This window comes from Dendrobates tinctorius, unplaced genomic scaffold, assembly GCF_039654945.1.
Source record: "Dendrobates tinctorius isolate UK_male_01 unplaced genomic scaffold, ASM3965494v1 ptg000075l, whole genome shotgun sequence".
Taxonomy (NCBI): Eukaryota; Metazoa; Chordata; class Amphibia; order Anura; family Dendrobatidae; genus Dendrobates; species Dendrobates tinctorius.
This window is the reverse complement of record NW_027361743.1, coordinates 24,188,351-24,206,284: the sequence shown is the minus strand read 5'-3', so window position 1 is coordinate 24,206,284 and position 17,934 is coordinate 24,188,351. Positions and strand designations below refer to the sequence as shown.

Here is a 17,934-nt window from a genome sequence, read left to right as displayed (position 1 = left end):
TGTTTTCATCTTGCTTCACCGTCATTATATGTTGGGGGCTGCCTATTGCTTTGGGGTCTGCTCTGGGGCAGTCAGTTTTTCCCTTTTCTCTCTTTATGCTTATTTAGATCTCCGGCTGTGACGAGGTGTCTAGGATCACTGTAGGAACACTCCACGGCTACTGCTAGTTGTGTGATAGGATTAGGGGTCTGCAATCCGCTAGTTTCCAACCTCTCTGATTTTCTGGGCTGAGCTTGCATTTTTGTTTTTTCCTCCTCGGTGACTCAATCATAGCAGACATGGGTCCAACTCCCATCAGCCTCACTGATCAACTGATTGGCTCACTGGAAGTGACCTAGTGCCATACATTGTCTAGTGGTCATAATTAGTATTACAAGCTATGGGTCATTCATTTCTATAGGAGAAGTGCCCTTTAATCATAGGGCAAGCAGTGGAGCTGCAGCCGCCATCTTCATCTATGTAGCATGCAAAGCATATAGTGATAAGTGTCCAATATAGGAGCTGTGGACCCTAAATGATGGGATATTTTTAAATCATGATTATGTGCAAAGTCGCCCTATTTTGCATTCTAAATACAACGGAGCATTAAAATTAGAGCTGCAAAGATAGACGTGGCCTCCAGGGACCTCTCATTATCACATACAGAATACAAATACCTCTTAACCAGATGCCTTCGGCTTTTTGTATTTCAGAACATTATAACTGAAAAAAATGAAACTTCCATTAGATATAACAGCAGAAAAAGGGGGATTAAAGCTATTTGTCCTGAGCGGCTCCCGAGCAGATGTGTGAGCCTTTCATGGCCCGGCGAGAAAGAAGAGATTACACTAAAATATATCACATAACTAGTGACATGATTGGACAAGGTGTTATCTGAGCATGCTCGGGTGCTAACCGACTGTCTTCGGCGTGCCCAAAAGATATGTTTGAGTCACCGCCGCTGCATGTCTCGCGGCTACAGGGATTGCCTGTTTGGTACGTAAATGGCCTCATAGACTAGCATAGGTGCAAGTGCTATCTGTAAAAAGACTCGTATAGCACTCATACGTAAAAATCAGACGTATGAATGAGGCCTTCTTGTATTACGGTAATTATTATAGCTACCTATAGGTAGCACTAAAGAGACCTCTTTTTCTTTTTGAGGAAAGCTAATTTACATATCATATTTCCCAGGGAGCATTGCCTGCCCTATTAGACTCTGTTTGCAAACTGGCAGTCTACTGTACACAAGAAGAAAGAGAACGATACTAAACCAGATCTTAAAACCTTGACAGGATCAGGTGTCATTTGGTGGGCTGAAAAACATATTACAATCATGGCTGAAAGTGTTGGCACCCTTGAAATTGTTCCAGGAAATTAAGTATTTCACCCAGAAATGTATTGCATTGACACATTTTTGTTATACACATGTTTATTTTCATTTTGTGTACTGGAACAGCACAAAAAAAAAGAAAGGGAAAAAAAGGCAAAAATTGGACATCATTTCACACAAAACTCCCAAAAAAATGGGCAGGACAAAATTGTTGGCGCCTTTCCAAAATTGTGGGTAAGCAACTTAGTTTCGTGTGATGCTCGTTCAAAGTCACCTGTGGCAAGTAACAGCTATGGGCATTATGAAAATCATACCTGCAACTACATAAAAAGGGGAGAAGTTGATTCAATCTTTGAATTAAAAAGAAGAAGCGGGCGGCACCGCTGTTACCGTGCTAGGATCCGTGGCTTGCAGCAGGCGGTGAGCTCACATGGAGGATTCCCGGGTGCTTGACCTCATAACAAATCACTTGTGGTTTCCAAAGAAAGAAGGTCGCACTCTGCGAGATAATAGTGAAGATTTATTGACACATAATTACATGTCACGTCGGGGATGTGATAACAAGAGTGTCAAATGGCTGACAACGGCCGTTTCGCGCTACTCGAGCGCTTCCACGGGTCAAAGTGCAGGGGGAAATGACGGATTCTTAAGCAAATCATGTCATCCAGTCACTCCTCAATAGTCCTTGTAATATTTGTCTTTATATGTAAGATTATTGTTCCCGCTGCAGCGGTGAAATATGTGTGTTTTTTAAATGTTTGCACTGAGCACCTGTCTGTTTTACTTGTTAGTTATACAGCGGCTGAGGTAGGAGGAGTGACTGGATGACATGATTTGCTTAAGAATCCGTCATTTCCCCCTGCACTTTGACCCGTGGAAGCGCTCGAGTAGCGCGAAACGGCCGTTGTCAGCCATTTGACACTCTTGTTATCACATCCCCGACGTGACATGTAATTATGTGTCAATAAATCTTCACTATTATCTCGCAGAGTGCGACCTTCAATCTTTGAATTGATTGTCTGTGGAGAACAGACAGAGGAGAAGAGAACTGTCTGAGAATATGAGAACCAAAATTGTTGCAAAAATATCAACAATCTCAAGGTTACAAATCAATCTCGAGAGATCTGGATGTTCTTGTGTCCACGGTGCGCAGCATAATCAAGATGTTTACAACCCATGGGACTGTAGCTAATCTCCCTGGACGAGGACAGCAGAGAAAAATTTATGGAAGATTGCAACGCAGGATAATCCGAATGGTGGATAAGTAGCCACAATTAATTTCCACAGACATTCAAGCTGTCCTGCAGGTGTAAATATAGAGAAGAAAAAAGGAATAGGCCACAAAAAGGGGATCACCCTGAGGCATGAAGTAGCGTAAAATTTTTCAAACTTTTATTAGACCCAAAAAGACAAGCACAAAACATTAAAAACATTAAAAATAGTCACACATGTGACATATGTGCAGATAATACTAGGCTCATAATAGGGCCAACCACCTGCAGAAAATACTCCACAATATGATGATTTAAATAGAAACCCTGAGTCCATATAAACAGCATACCATGGTGTAATTAGTATATACCAACTCTGAAATAAATCCAGTGCCCATACAGAAGGTAAAGGGATAACTTCTATGTAGGTACAGTTAGGTCCATATATATTTGGACAGAGACAACATTTTTCTAATTTTGGTTCTAGACATTACCACAATGAATTTTAAACAAAACAATTCAGATGCAGTTGAAGTTCAGACTTTCAGCTTTCATTTGAGGGTATCCACATTAACATTGGATGAAGGGTTTAGGGATTTCAGCTCCTTAACATGTGGTAATGTCTAGAACCAAAATTAGAAAAATATTGTCTCTGTCCAAATATATATGGACTTAACTGTACATGCACATTAAATATTGATCTAGTGCCCATAAAAGGCAGAAACTCATGATGGTAGCTAGGGGTCACTGCACAACAAGGAACACATGAAATGCAAGCAATAAGAATGAATAAATATAAATGTGTTACCAAGAGCAGCTTACCCATATGAAGTGCATAGGTACCAGAAAAACACAAGTTATAGCGGTCAACCTGCAGAATACTAAAGAACGAGCGCTAAGCACTGTGAATGAATAATATGGCACAGCATTTATGAGCACATAAGGATAAATGGTATGGGCTAAAATAGCCACCTATAGAAAAAAAGCACAGATTGGCATTATCTGTGAAAGGTACCCATGTGGAGTACAGCCAGGCAGAGCTAGAACCCGACGCTCTGTAGATAGGGATGTACAGTATCCAAGGTCAAGTTAAAGTGCAGTGGGCTGCTAGTGCCAGCAAGGATCTATTGTTCATGGCAGTGGACATTCCTGCAATGTCTGGAGCTAAAGGCTCGGTACAGGTACCTCAAAGGGTGCCTTATCCTCTGGCATATAGAGGATGATGGATGCAGCACCATGAGAAGGGAAGGCAATATATCCCGTGTACACTGCAGGACATAAACAAAAATCCTGGTGGGAAAGTGTCTTGTGGACAAATGAGACCAAAATAGAGCTTTTTGGTAAAGTACATCATTCTACTGTTTACCAAAAACAGAATGATGCCTACAAAGAAAAGAACATAGTACTTACAGTCAAATATGGTGGAGGTTCAAAGATATTTTGGGGTTGTTTTGCTGCTTATGGCACTGGGCATCTTGACTCTGTGCAATCATCATGAATTCTGAAGATTACCAAAGGATTATGAGTCGAAATGTAGTGCCCAGTGTCAGAAAGCTGGGTTTGCGTCATAGGTCATGGGTCTTCCAGCTGGACAATGACTCAAAACATACTTCAAAAAGCACCTAGAAATCTATGGAAATGTAAGGGTATGACAAAAATGTTGTTATGGCACTGCTACACTTATAGTGTATTACCACTCATATTAAGGGTATTGCTACTACTGGTGTATTTCCTTAGAAGTTAAATCTATAATGTGTATATATGTTTTGCTATGTCCTTTATGTATACTGTCATATCTTGTTGCTGCCATGTACATAGGCTGTGCACTGTGGTTTATACATAGGCTGTGCACTGTGGTTTATAGGGAGAGCATAGTACCTTCATTTGGCCACAAGATGGGGGGCATATCAATACACACTGTTCTTAGATTAATAAACAAGTCAGGATATGTTTAGCTTAGGAGGGGCTTGCTGTAAGTTAAGCTGCAGGATTTCGTGTATTGAGTCAGTCGGGCTAGGGAGCTGGAGCAGCTCAGTTGGGGCCAGAGAGCCCCTAACCGTCCAGGGGGCTAATGCCCTGGGGACAACACAGTGGCCCTGTAACGTTTGAAGCTTAAGCCCGGCCATCCAGGGCCAGTGGGAAGAAGACTGCAGCAGTGAGAGCAGTGTCAGTGCAAAGAGAGGCCGGTGCTCTAATTGTGGACACAGCAGAAAGGACAGGCAGGTAACTCACCATGTGGCAGATAGCAGCCTGGACGCATTCTCTCACAGCCGGGGAGAGACAGCTAAGGGAATCACCAGTGAAAGTGAGTCTGGACAGGGAGGACACTGAGGGGTCGTGTGTCACGGTCCGACCCTAATACATGCTGTGCGACAGTGAGAGGAGTACAGGGAAAGTGGAAGATATGTTCTTCTTGAAATGTGATGTTAATGCTGCAACAGAACTGGATATGCTGTGTCCTGATGTCAGTAAAGTTGTTCAATTGAAAGTTGATATGGACTGTGTCTCAATTCTTGCAAATCTGCCTGGAGTCTCTTGCAGCAGATGGAAGATCCTGAAGGAGCTGAAGCTGGAGACACAGTTGTGCTGATTAATGGACATTATTTTCATATCAGAGGAGGTCAAGGCACAGAGATGAATTAGTGTGCGGCCATGACTACAGCCCTGGCACTCCCTTACAGAAACAAAGTGCAGGAGAGTTCTGAAGTGCCCTGCATTGGGTCTGGATCTATATCTCATTGAACACCTGTTGTGTTCAAACATGTTGTAGTAGATCGGCTCACTCAGCTGCTCATAGAAGTAGACACAGGAACACTGTCTCTTTAAATTTTCCAATGGTTTATTGAGGTACAGCATAAACCAGGGTAGGGTTAGCAACATAAACGTGGCCTCTCTCGCCTAACGAGAAAACATAACAAAAATAAATGACACAGTCCATGTTGCTGCGGGGATTCACCGGCTCAGAAAAACAAACATAAAAAAGAAGGTTCAACTTTCCTTATCCTCAAACACAGCTCTGGAGCTCCCATCTCCAGGCACACACAACACTGAATGAGCCAAAAAGCTGTGTACTTACCCTCTGGACTCCACACTGGAGTGGAGATAAGGTGAACATCCTCCCACTCACTCTTCAGATGTTCACTAATCCTAGCCCTAACCCCCCTCAGCACTTAGTGTGCTGGAGCATTTTTTTTGGTTCACATCACTGAAGCTAGTAACCTCAGTGATACATATCTCCCCTCCAGTACTGTGCCAATGACTTTGTCACAATGTGTAATTGCAATAATTTTCTGGGAGAAATACTTCATTTTCTGGAACAATTTCAAGGGTGCCAACACTTTAGGTCATGACTGTATGTTCCTTTTCGTGTACTAACGCCCCTTTAAACTAATACAAAATTCCTAAAACTCCATTGCACATATACTGCTACATTTCATTCAACCGGCATTCGGGAACCGAAAAAGTCTGATAGTTCATGACTTATTCCCTGTGCTGAACGGCAATATTATTGGCAGCAAAAACCAAATTGGACATCTCCTTGAAAAAATTCAATTAGCACCACTTATGGGGTCCGATTGGTGTCAGAGTTTAGACATTTATGCAACTGTTACTTTACTAAACTTTAATCTGCAGTTTTAACTAATTCTTCTTCTTTCAGGACATGAATATCCATTCGGGATTAAAATGAGCCATATTCGTGACGCTTTGCCTCAAATGCAGGGGACAAAGGACTCGATCTGTCTGGAGGGACCTTTCCTTATGGAGCAGCTGCCCCGGGAGATGCAGTGTCAGTTTATCCTGAAGCCCAGCCGTCTGGCAATATGTCAGCAGCTCGCCGGTGAGTCCTCCACCTTACAGAGGACTCATTGAGCCTCCTAGTCTGTTATTATTGAGCTGACATAATCAGAGGGTAGCAGCGCACATTCCACCGGCCTGAGCTATTTTCCTAGAATTTACAGCATGTTTATATATTGAGCAAGGTAACATTTTCAGGAAACTGTCCTCTTGGGCGGCTTTCAATTGCTATAACAGGAAAAAAAATCAAACACAATTAAAGGGTATATGGGAATATGTGTGTTACGCTGACATAGCAGTAGTGAGTTTGTCACTTACTACAATCTATGCTTTGGACTTACATAGGACTGCAGGCAAACTCCTTATCTTAAAGATTAACTAAACTTTCATTATTATTTTTGCTAACTTTGTCCAGCGTGGAAACTTTACAATTCACTTTATTAGAAATGTTTTAATTCCTTTAAAAAAAAAAAAGTAGCATGTAAGTGTCTTCCAAACCTTTGCTTTTCCCTTGTCCATTTTCCTGCTTTCACCTGCATTGGTAGTAGAACATACTCATTTGGAGTACAGATGATGGCAGTGATGGGTCATCACCTGTCTCCTTCCCTGAGGGATCTACTTATTAGAACTATCTACTTCAGCAGCTTATCCCCAAAGTGAGTGAGATACAGGTGCTGAGCCGCCCTTCCTTTATCACTGCCATCATCTGTACTCCAAATAAGTAGGTTCTGATATTCATGTAGCTAAATGTAGGCAAATAGACTGGAGAAAAGCATGTGTGTGTGTATAAAAGTTTATTTACTGCTTAACTTAAAGAGAACCTGTTTATTTTACACTGGAAGCAAAGGGCATGCATGTAAATGTGCTTTAAAGGGAACCAGTTGTCCGTTTTATACCTTAAAAGTCCTGGCAACCACCATTAAAGGGAGTCTGTCAGCAGGTTTTTGCTATGGAATCTGAGGACATCATGAGATAGGGGTTAAAACACAGAATTCAGCGATCTGTCACATGTCCGGCTGTGTGCTGATGTTTATTTAGACTGAACGATTAATCACCTTGTGATTAAGATTGATGTGACTAGCCGGCATTTGCTTACAAGTCCGAATCTGCCGCCTCCTCTGATGAGCACCTCACTGTCAATATACAGTGTACACAAGCGGCTGTGATTTGGGTGGGGACAGCTGTGGTGTGGGCGTGGTTACCTGTGGTGTGGGCAAGAGCAGCTTTCTCACCTCTGCTGCATTGCTAAATCTAAAAGCTCTGATTTTGCCAGAATGTCTGCACCCAGTAATCTAAGTGATACATCGCTGGATTCAGCTTCTCTTTGCCTACATCAAGCATATGAAGCATATGAATGGGGCTCCTACAACCACTTTATATCTTCACTGGTGCCCCGTATACCTCAGAAAAAGTATTTTATCCATGTCCTGGGTTGTATGCAAATTGTTGGCAAACGCTGCCTCTTCTATCTCGATGGAAGTGGATGATGTCTCCTATATCATCCACACAGTCTTGTGTGCGCAGTTGCATCAGAGAGGGGCGCAGGCGCGCCTCACTCTGCCCTACAGAGCAGCCAGGAGCACATCAGGGAGCTGATGATATTGAAGAGAAGCCAGCACATGCGCTTTACAGGACTTTGCTGTGCTCAAGGACAGAGCAAGTTGCTGCTGCACAGGCCTCTGATTCAACTGCGCTGCCGGGAGACTTCAACCACTGTGTAGATGACGTAGGAGACGTCATCTACTTCCATCAGGATAGAAGAGGTGGTGTAATCTGTTTTGCTATTTTAGAGTAATCAATAGTTGAAGTTATATGCTAATGAGTTAGAAGTGCAGTGGGCAGGCCTGCACTTGCAGCTCTCCTGCCTCTCTGCCTGTTACCCACCTCCTGTGTATGACAGACAGGTCACTAACACATGAGATAGGACATTGTCCATGTCCCAAACTTCTGACCAGGTGCCCACAATCTTTGGGCAAGCATAACTTTGAACTATACTGTAGTTCAGTGGGTAGCCCCCGCCATCGGCATCCTGTAGGTCGCTGACTGCTGTAGACCTGCGGTGGACATGAATGATGTCAGCATCCAGACATCACTGCATTGCGCCACAAGAGGCCTTTCTGTGTGGCGTCACCGGATAGTAGGAGAGTCGGCACAGGTTGTGCATCCCCTAAGGCGGATGTAACAAGCAGGTACTGGGATGCAGTAACCCAAATGCTGCAGAGCAGGGATTAACTATATTTAATTATCCAATAGCAATAAACAGCCGTCACCACCCGAATGGCTGCGCTGCAATGCTCTGGCAGGCGTGCGCCTCCCTGGTTGTCAGCCGACACCCGAACGTCTGTACCATGCTCCCCTGCGCACCAGCCAGTATGGATGAGTGTCTAACACGTCCGCCCTGTTTCTGCACGCTGCGGCCTATCACTCTCCTCTCTGCGGCTGCAATCTGCACCTGCGCAGCGTTCTGGCGGGAATCTCCCTTCCGTTCCCACACAACTCCTTATAGCTTACTGACCCTGACCATGCCCCTTCACCAAGGTTCCCGGCTCGCTCCAGCTGCAATTCCATTCCCTCCAGCAACAGGAGGTGCAGCGCCAGCAGTTCCGGACCCAGCACTTCAGCAGCCCTGGCTGCCTGATCCTCCCTTCTACACCAGCGCCCCCTGCGAGGATTGGGATAGACTACATACTGATGCCAACTCGCATTCCCAGAAACACAACTAACAAAAAGATATCCAAAGTCGGCTCTGCAGGTGTTGTAAAACTACAACTCTCAGCATGCATGTACACTGCAGGATGGGAACCACCATAATAATAGGGTTTACTCCAAACCAAAAAAAAATATTCACAACTGTGAAAAAGTCTGTGCACTACACAAACTGCCGTCAGCTGTGTGTCCATGACTGTGTGAATGCTGCCCTACGATAACGTGTTCTGTGGGTGGAATAGTGAAAGACTCGGGATCCGGCAGTGGCCTGGACCAGCGGGTAAGCAGCTTTCGTGAGCCTGCTAATAATCTCTCAGTCTGCAGGGATTGACCTGGAAATCCCATTGTCACTTACAGGTCATTGCTACAGATATAACCTGGACACAAAACCTTTCTTCATGCGCTCGTCACCCAGGAATAGATCCACTATGAAGATGGTTATTAAGTAATGGGTGCAAAAACCCTGTCAACAAAAGGCTGCACCACTGATAAAGGCATAATCTGAAGTCCTTGGGGCCTAGTGTAAATTGTGCAACAGGGCCTCCATATACTAGGTATCATGTACAATGTGGGTTTCCTTCGGGGCAGAGGGTCTTTTACAGTATGTTCAGACATGTTAGAATTGCATATTGCAAGTAGGGCCCACGACTGAAATCTGAAATCTAAGGTCATGTTAACACTGAGGTTTTTTTGGTGTATTCAAAACTGCTTCAAAAAACACTTTTATGATATGTGCTTACAGCGTGTTTTTGATGCGAGCTCAGCCGCTGAGTTTTCTCAGATTAATCTGGTTCAGGAAAAAATGGCAGTCATTTTCCTGAGACAAATTCGCCGGCGGCTTTGCTGCTTTACATTTGACTGTGGGGTTAACAATGGGGGTTTCTTATAGACGCCTCTCCATTACTAACTCCTGGATTTGATGTCAGCTGACATTTGCAAAGCTGACATCAACCCCAATACTATTATCCCACTTGGTACCGCACCAGGGCAAGTGGGAAGAGCGGAGGCTAAGCACCAGAATTGGCACATCTAATGGATCCGCCTTTTCTGAGGCTGCTGAGCGCTGGTGTATTTAGTCTTGGAGGGGGCCAAAATCCATGGCCCTTTGCTAGACTTTTAATATCATCCCACAGCTGTCTGCCTAGCCTTTGCTGGTTATTTATAATAGGGGGACCCACTGACATTTTTTGGGGGACTCCCCCCTTGTTAATAACCGGTAAAGGCCAAATAGCCAGCTGTGAGCTGACATTAATAGTCTGGTAAGCTCCTTGTTTATTACCCCCTTGCCAGACTATAAACATCATCCCCCAGCTGTCGGCATTCCCTCAGCTGTTAAGAAAAATATGGGGGACCCAATGTCATTTTTTTACTTTATTCTATCTGTATACTGTATATCTATTCTATTCTGACGGTTCAGGCTGTGAATTTACTCTAATCGGCTGATGAAATTTCTATGAGATGGTTGCGTAAAAATCACACTGCATATGCATGGTCCGTGTGCTGTGAGATTTTGCTCTCTCACCCATTGACTTGCATTACAAACATTTCTTTGGAGGACCACGCAGACCTCCATGTGCTAGCCAAAGATACCCTGACTGCCATTAGACAGCGGGATCATATCCTCAGCCATTGTGAGACTATATGCAGGTGCAGTGGGCTATGGGTTCCTTCTGATGAATGACAATGCTAGACCTCATATGTTACTGCATGATGAAGGCATTGTGGCAGTGGACTGACCTGCCCGTTCCCCAGACCTGAATTGAATCAAGCACATCTGAGACATCATGTCTCGTTCTATCCATATTTGCCACATTGCACCACAGACTATCCAGGAGTTGACTGATGCTTTAATCCAGGTCTGGGAGGAGATCATCCGCCGCCTCATCAGGACCATGCCCAGGTAATGTAGGTCACACAGGCACGTGGAGGCCACACACACTACTGAGCATCATTTACTTGTCTTGAGGCATTTCCACTGAAGTTGGATCAGCCTGTAATTCGATTTTCCACTTTAATTTTGAGTATCATTCCAAATCCAGACCTCCATGGGATATTTTTCTTGATTTACATTGATCATTTTTATGTTTTGTTGTTCTCATCGCATTCCACTATGTAATGAATAAAAACTTGCAACTGGAACATTTCATTCAGTGATATCTAGGATGTGGTATTTTAATGTTCCCTTTGTTTTTTTGTTTTGGGTTGTCATTATGATTTAAAAAGAGTAGTTTGACAATAAATGGCTACACCCAACCAGTACCAGAAGTGGAGCAAAAGTTTTGCGGTTAAAGAAAGCAGAAATTCTGCCGGGATATATATATATATATATATATATATATATATATATATATATGTTACATGCAGTATGTATGCATATATTTGTATGTGTGCTTTATGTATGTTTTATGTGTATATGCATATGTGTGTATATATACTTATATACTGTATATAAGTGTGTGTGTGTGTGTGTGTATATATATATATATATATATATATATATATATATATATATATACACACTCACAGTTGTATGTACAGTTATCCTCATGCAGGTATATACTCTTGGTTTTTTGTCTTTTGCGCTCCTTTGTGGATAAGTCGGGGGTTACTGAAGGGTTATGTAGAGAAATATTTTTATAAGTTAGTCTTCGGCTAAGCCTTTCCACCCAGTCCCAGGAGGGAGCGTGCAGATCCGAGCCTGAAATATATAGAATAATAAAAGTAAGAAGAAACAGGCAGCGATTGTTATAAGTCGTATTGGAGCTGTCACACCCAGGACCTGAATTCTTTATCAGTTACATATGGCTGCAGCAATGTCATTGTAAATGGGAATGTGCAATCCGAGACCGTCCTGTTAGCGAAAATAAAGTTGTTTTAAAGCCTTTGGCCGTGAGAGGGGTTAAAGAAATCCGGTAGTATTTTCCTCCCAGCGTAAGGCCTGGCGGTAACAATATACTGGTCCGATCAGCACCAGTGTTTCTTTGGTGGGGCTGTTTTCCTAGGTTGAGAAGAGTGATGATTATTTTACACACATGTCGGCTGAGGGCTCTCACCGGACCAGACATTCACATTTCACCAGCGCTACTTTTATTGTCCATTTCAGAAAACGAGACATATTACTGACAATGAGATGTAGACATGCGGTTATGTGTTGTTTAAGTCTTATTTCCTCAAAAAGTAAAGCGCCAGTCCAGGGTTTAAAAAAAACATTATTCTTTTCAAGAACAGCACCACACTTATATACAGGCTGTGAGTGGTACTGCAGCTCGGCACAATCCACTTCAATGGAGCTGAGCTGCAATACCAGATACAACCCATGGACAGGTGTGGCGCTGTTCTGAGGAGAGAAACATGTTTTTCCAATTTGAGATGTATTTGGTTTCGAGGAAGCAGAGGACGACAAATATGGCCGCCATTTTGGCTTCCCTAAGGGTTGTAATCTAGATGGGGCGAGAAGCCCAAATTGCAAACTTGTCTCTTTATGAAATGACATCAAGGGATGTCTCCTCCATTAGTGGTTCTTAGCTAATACCTGTAAAAGGGGAAACATGTTCTTTTCAAAGTCACCAAGTCCTCCTACCCATTGTCCCAAGCCGAACCTGTCAATCATACATGAGATCAAGATAATTCAAAAACAGCTGAGTAAAACACTGCTTGGACCCTCACTGAATCTGAGAATAGGGATTCCCATGTGACTGGAGCAATAGTGGGCAGGCTCGACCACCTCTGTATTCACTCGGCTATGGCAGTCAGTGCCATAAAATTCAATGGGACAGTAGTCACACATGTGCTATGTCTATATTCACATAGGGGTCTGTGAGACCCCCATTATCACGTTTGTCAAAGTAATCGTACATTTACCACCTATCCTGTTAAGAACGGCATATAATTTTTAATTTAAGGTGTATTTTGAAGTTTGGATGTTATCACCTATCTCATGGACTTCCCGATCGCTGCGCGTTCGTATGCTGAGGCTCCAACAAATCCAGAGAACCAGGGCTCAAATGGAGAGTAGGTTGATCATGTGCAATGCCGCTCCATTCATTCTTAATTGGACCGCAGAAGATAGCCTGGTGTTGTGCTCAGCTAGTCAGCGGCACTCCCAAAAGATTGAATTGAGTGACAGTACGCTTAGTTGACCACCGCTCCGTTCACGCGCTAGTTCTTCGGAGCCCTGTTTCTTGGGAACAGTGGGCATCCTATCGATGTATCCCCTGCGATCAGTATGTTATTCCCTTATACCTTGGATACAGGATCATTTTTAAACTTGACAAGACCCTATAATCAGTTTTTTAAGTCTCACCTCCCTGTAAAACTTCCACCTGTGACCTCCATAGACCTTTGTAGGGCATTTGGACAGAGGTCGTGTCGTAAACATATTAAAGTGCCCAAATAACTGCAGAATTTTGTAAGGGCTGGAGTTGTCATTTTCGATGCCTATAGTTGAACCTAAATGAAAAACAAAGAAAATACTCAAAGGAAAACCGTTCTGGCCTAAAACGCGTCAGATATTGACAGTTTCTAGATCCTATTGTTATCTCTATGTATTATGGGGAAATAAATACAGAATGCTCTATTATATGTTGCTGTTGTAATTCAGGAGGCGAAACGCGTGGGATATTTATACCCTGTTGTCCCAGTGTGTTATCGTCTATCACTTTAGTCAGGTCATCCAGCAGACTTTTAGAACATGATGTATTATATGATACAGACCTCCCTCATGAAGTTGTGGTCAGTATCAGTGTACCGTCTATGGAACGCATCATGTCATCATTACTAGTGCGGAGGATTCCAGGAAACAAAGGGATGAATTGTTTCGTTATATACAAATGCAATCACTTTCCAGGAGCAAAACAAAAATGTGTGCCGCAATAAAGCTCCTCTAGTAAATCTTTTCACTTTTTCCTCCAGATCCGAGCCAGAAGCCATTTAAAAGGAAACGCTCTATCATTAACTGGACCTTTTGGCGCGGTTCGAACTCTCAGCTGGATAATATCCCTCTTTCTCCAACCTCTTCAAGTCCTGGAAAGCTTTTCGGACTTTCGTTGCCAGCCATATGTGAGAATGACAACCTGCCCAAGTCTGTTATGGTGAGCACAGTTTCCAAAAACTTATTGACCTGGAAGCACATCAGATGTATAAATGCTTTACCATATTGCTCTACTATTCACACAGCTGCCTTATAAATCTCAATGGTGGCCTTGTGCACCAGGAAAAACTACTGTCAGCTGCCACTTGGGGCAGCACTTCACATACAGATTTATGTAACTAGCAATGTGCAGTTTGTGGAGAGCTCCACGTAGTGGAGGCTAAAGGTAGCCGAAATGTCATCTTTTCATTTTCCAACAGTGTAAGCATGTTTGGAACTAAAAAATGTAACATTTTATAATGCTGCAATTAACGAGCTTTAGTCTTATAATTTCATAAAGTTTATGCCTACTAAGATCATTATTACGATGATACTATTATTTTGTATTAATCCAAAGGAGGATTTGATTTCTATAGAAGAGTAAAAAGGGTTGTCTAGGCTTGGAGTTCAAGTCTGCAGTTACTCTATGTGACTGCAGACTTGTGATTCCACACAGCGTGCACACTGTGCTCTGTCAGGATTCCCCATTGCTGGCGATTTGCATGCATGTGATCACATGCCGACTAGACATGCGCGGTCTCACTCAATACATGCGAATTTGAGCAAGGCCGGTGATGTCTAGTCGGATTGGGAAAACAGGAGAAAAAATTAGTCAAATAATCACTTGACATTATTGTTTTATACTTGTCAGTCTCTATTCGTGCCTAATATCTAATAAAAAGTATTTTTAGTAGATTTGACTCATTTTTTCTCCTGTTTTCAAATGATTCATTGGGAGTCTTTTTCTACCCTCGATTTCTTGGGGTCTTGTTAATTGATTTATTTTGTACAAAATGATCTATATGAAATGTGATTGGGGCATTTTTCTTATGTCTAGTCGGAATGTGGCTTGAAGTATGCAAATCACATACTTGCTCCTGGGTCCGGAGAATCCTAAGGCTCTGTGCACACGCTGCGGATTGTCCTGCGGAATTTTCCACGCGGATTTGTGTAAATCCGCAGGTAAAACAGGTCTATCTGCAGATTTTCTGTGGTTTAGCCTGCGGGTACCCACTTCGGTTTGACACCTGCCATGGAGCAGGTGCCAAACTGCAGCGGAATCCGCACAAAGAATTGACATGCTGCGGTTTTGAAACCGCAGCAAATCCGCACAGATTTCTATTTCCATTGATTATAATGGTACTGTACTTTTCTGCTGCGGATCCGCAGGACCAAAACCACTGCGGATCCGCAGCAGAATCCGCAGCGTGTGCACACACCCTAACAGTGCAAACTGTTCTGTCCAGCTCTGCCAAAGTGGTAAGACCTGAGGTGGACTGGGAATGGCAAAGCCTGGCAAGCAACATCATCATAATTTTTCCCCACAAAAGTGGCATAACTCATTCCATAAATGTACACCAACCCCTGCCGGAGGCGCACAGCAATTATAAGAGGGTATTGATGCGAGAGACTCGCCCAAGTTTCTCACATCACACTCACAAGTGTGACCCCCGGCTTTATTCCTTGCCTCCCAGATCGTCATACTCCACATGAAACATGGCTTATTCCTTTCCTCCCGGATTGCCATACTCTATTTAATACATGGCTTATTCCTTGCGTCCTGGATCACCATAGTCTACGTAAAACATGGATTATTCTTTGCCTCCCGGATCATCATACTCTACCTAAAATATGGCTTATTCCTTGCGTCCCGGATCATCATACTCTACGTGAAACATGGCTTATTCCTCGCCTCCCGGGGTCGCCATATTCTACGTAAAACATGGCTTATTTCTTTCTAGTCGCTCAAGACAAATTATAATTTTACACAATGTGAACAAATCCGGCAGTTTTGTACGTGTGAGCTAAACAAAATATCTTTAACATAAGAAATTAATCTTCATTTACAATCATTTTCTGCTGGGTTGTACGTGTCTGGAAAAACGTAGCTGCTAAGCATTGGCGTAGGTTTAAGGAACTGGCACAGAGTAGACAGAAAATTCTTAGAGTATACATTGTGTGTTGTGAACTTTAATGCCATGATGTATGACTGCACCGTCTGTACGTGACAATGTAAGCATAGCTTAATATATGGCATCAAACTACAGCACTATATATATGACTGCCGAGCACGTACAGGATTAGGGGGGTCCAGCATCACTAGCTGTAGGGCAAGATGTAAGGACACATCCAGAATCCACTTTCTAGCAGATGAAAAGACCATCATTAAAGGAGAATGTCAACCCCTTCAGCTAAAAGGTTAGAATTTGTATATAGCGGCTTCTAGGTTATATGCCTTCTGAAAAAAGCGAGGTTGTATATGGCCTCGAGGGGGCCCCATAGTTAAGTCCGATATGGGCAGTAATCTGAATTGTAGTAATGCAAATAGCAGCATTACTAGTTGAGCAGCTGTCGAATACTGATAGTGGCATCATACATCACATATGCGAGGAACCCACATAATAGATTTAGACAGAAGAAGCCACTAAAAGAAACAGGCTTCATGGGCAAAATCTGTTGATGCTCATGGTAGGGACGGTTAAATCGTCTCCCACTTCCCCATTGTGCTCAGTTTCTCAGATTTCAGGTCCTATATTAAATTTTCAATGGGTAGTTTAAGGGTTAAAAGCAGTAGTCCTTCTGTTATCCTTCCGGTAGTTCAGAATGGTTTAGAAGATTGGCATGAAAGAGAGGAGGTCTTGCTTAGCCAATGAATAAAGCTGACAGACAGCCCCATCATACAGGGTAGCCTGGCTACTTCTTTACGCTCTCTCTCTTTTTCCAAACATTATATTAAACATTTTTAACAAACAGATAAGAAAGAGAAGTGGATGGGGAAGGAAAAGGGAAAAATGGAAAAAGGGGAGGATAAATGTAGATTTTTGCCTTGCTTAAATTAGGGGTGGTAGATGAATGGGAAAAAGATAGGAATGTGAATGAAAGAAAAAAGGGAACGGAAATAAGGAGATAAGCAGCTGCGCCATAGAAGGTTTACCGGACATGCAAAAATTGTTAGCAATGGCTTAAAGGGAACCTGTCACCCCCCCAGGGCGTTTTTCAGTGAAAGAGCCACCTTCAGCAGCACTAAGGCTGCATTCTGTGAAGGTGGCTCTTCTGTTTCTGACCCCTAGTAACGCTGAAATATCGACTTTTATAAATAGCTCCTCATACCTGTAATGTGTCCCATAGGTATCGTGTGTCCCCCTGTATCAGCCACTTCCCATCCGTTCATCATGCCTGTCCTGTGTCAGGGCGCCGCCAACCATCCATCCGTCATAATGCCCCTGTGCGCCGCCGCCTCCTCCTGTTTTGAATGTCGGCGCTGTGACAAGAGTTCTCGGGCATGCGGAGTGCACGCTGCCTGAGAACCGACATCAGGCTATCGCGCCTGCGTGTTGCGGGCCCCAGCCCCGCTGTATGAATACATAATAACTGTTATGATTGAGTCACCGTAGGAGGCAGACACAAAAATAGAAGCTACGTCCAGAAAACCAGAGAAGTTGGCAACTATCAGATTGCAGACCCCTGAACCTATCAACACAACTAGCAGTAGCCGTGGGGGGTTCCTACGGTGCCCTAGACCCCTCGATCACAGCCGGAGAGCTAAATAGCCTAAAGACAGAAAAGGAAATCTAAACTGCCCCAAAGCAGACCCCAAAGTAAAAGACAGCCCCCAACATATAATTACGGTGAAGCAAGATGAAAAAGCACTCACACAGATAGAAAGATAGGCTGAGCAAACGATGGGGCCCAAGCTAACTAAACAGAACAGGAAAGGAAGGTTGCTGTCTGCAATCTGCCAAGACCCTATCAAAAACATAAGCCAATAAGCTGATATGGAA

General features: G+C 43.3%; 1 protein-coding gene across 2 annotated transcripts in view; it reads left to right on the top strand.

The window, feature by feature from the left end:
* Positions 1 to 17,934, top strand: part of ARHGAP20 (Rho GTPase activating protein 20) — a 158,378-nt gene that overhangs the window by 117,564 nt on the left and 22,880 nt on the right. For both annotated transcript variants that reach the window (XM_073583103.1, XM_073583104.1), the window contains exons 9-10: positions 6,182 to 6,361; positions 13,936 to 14,114. In XM_073583103.1, the coding sequence (XP_073439204.1) occupies positions 6,182 to 6,361; positions 13,936 to 14,114 (359 nt within the window). The remainder of the gene's footprint in view (positions 1 to 6,181; positions 6,362 to 13,935; positions 14,115 to 17,934) is intronic.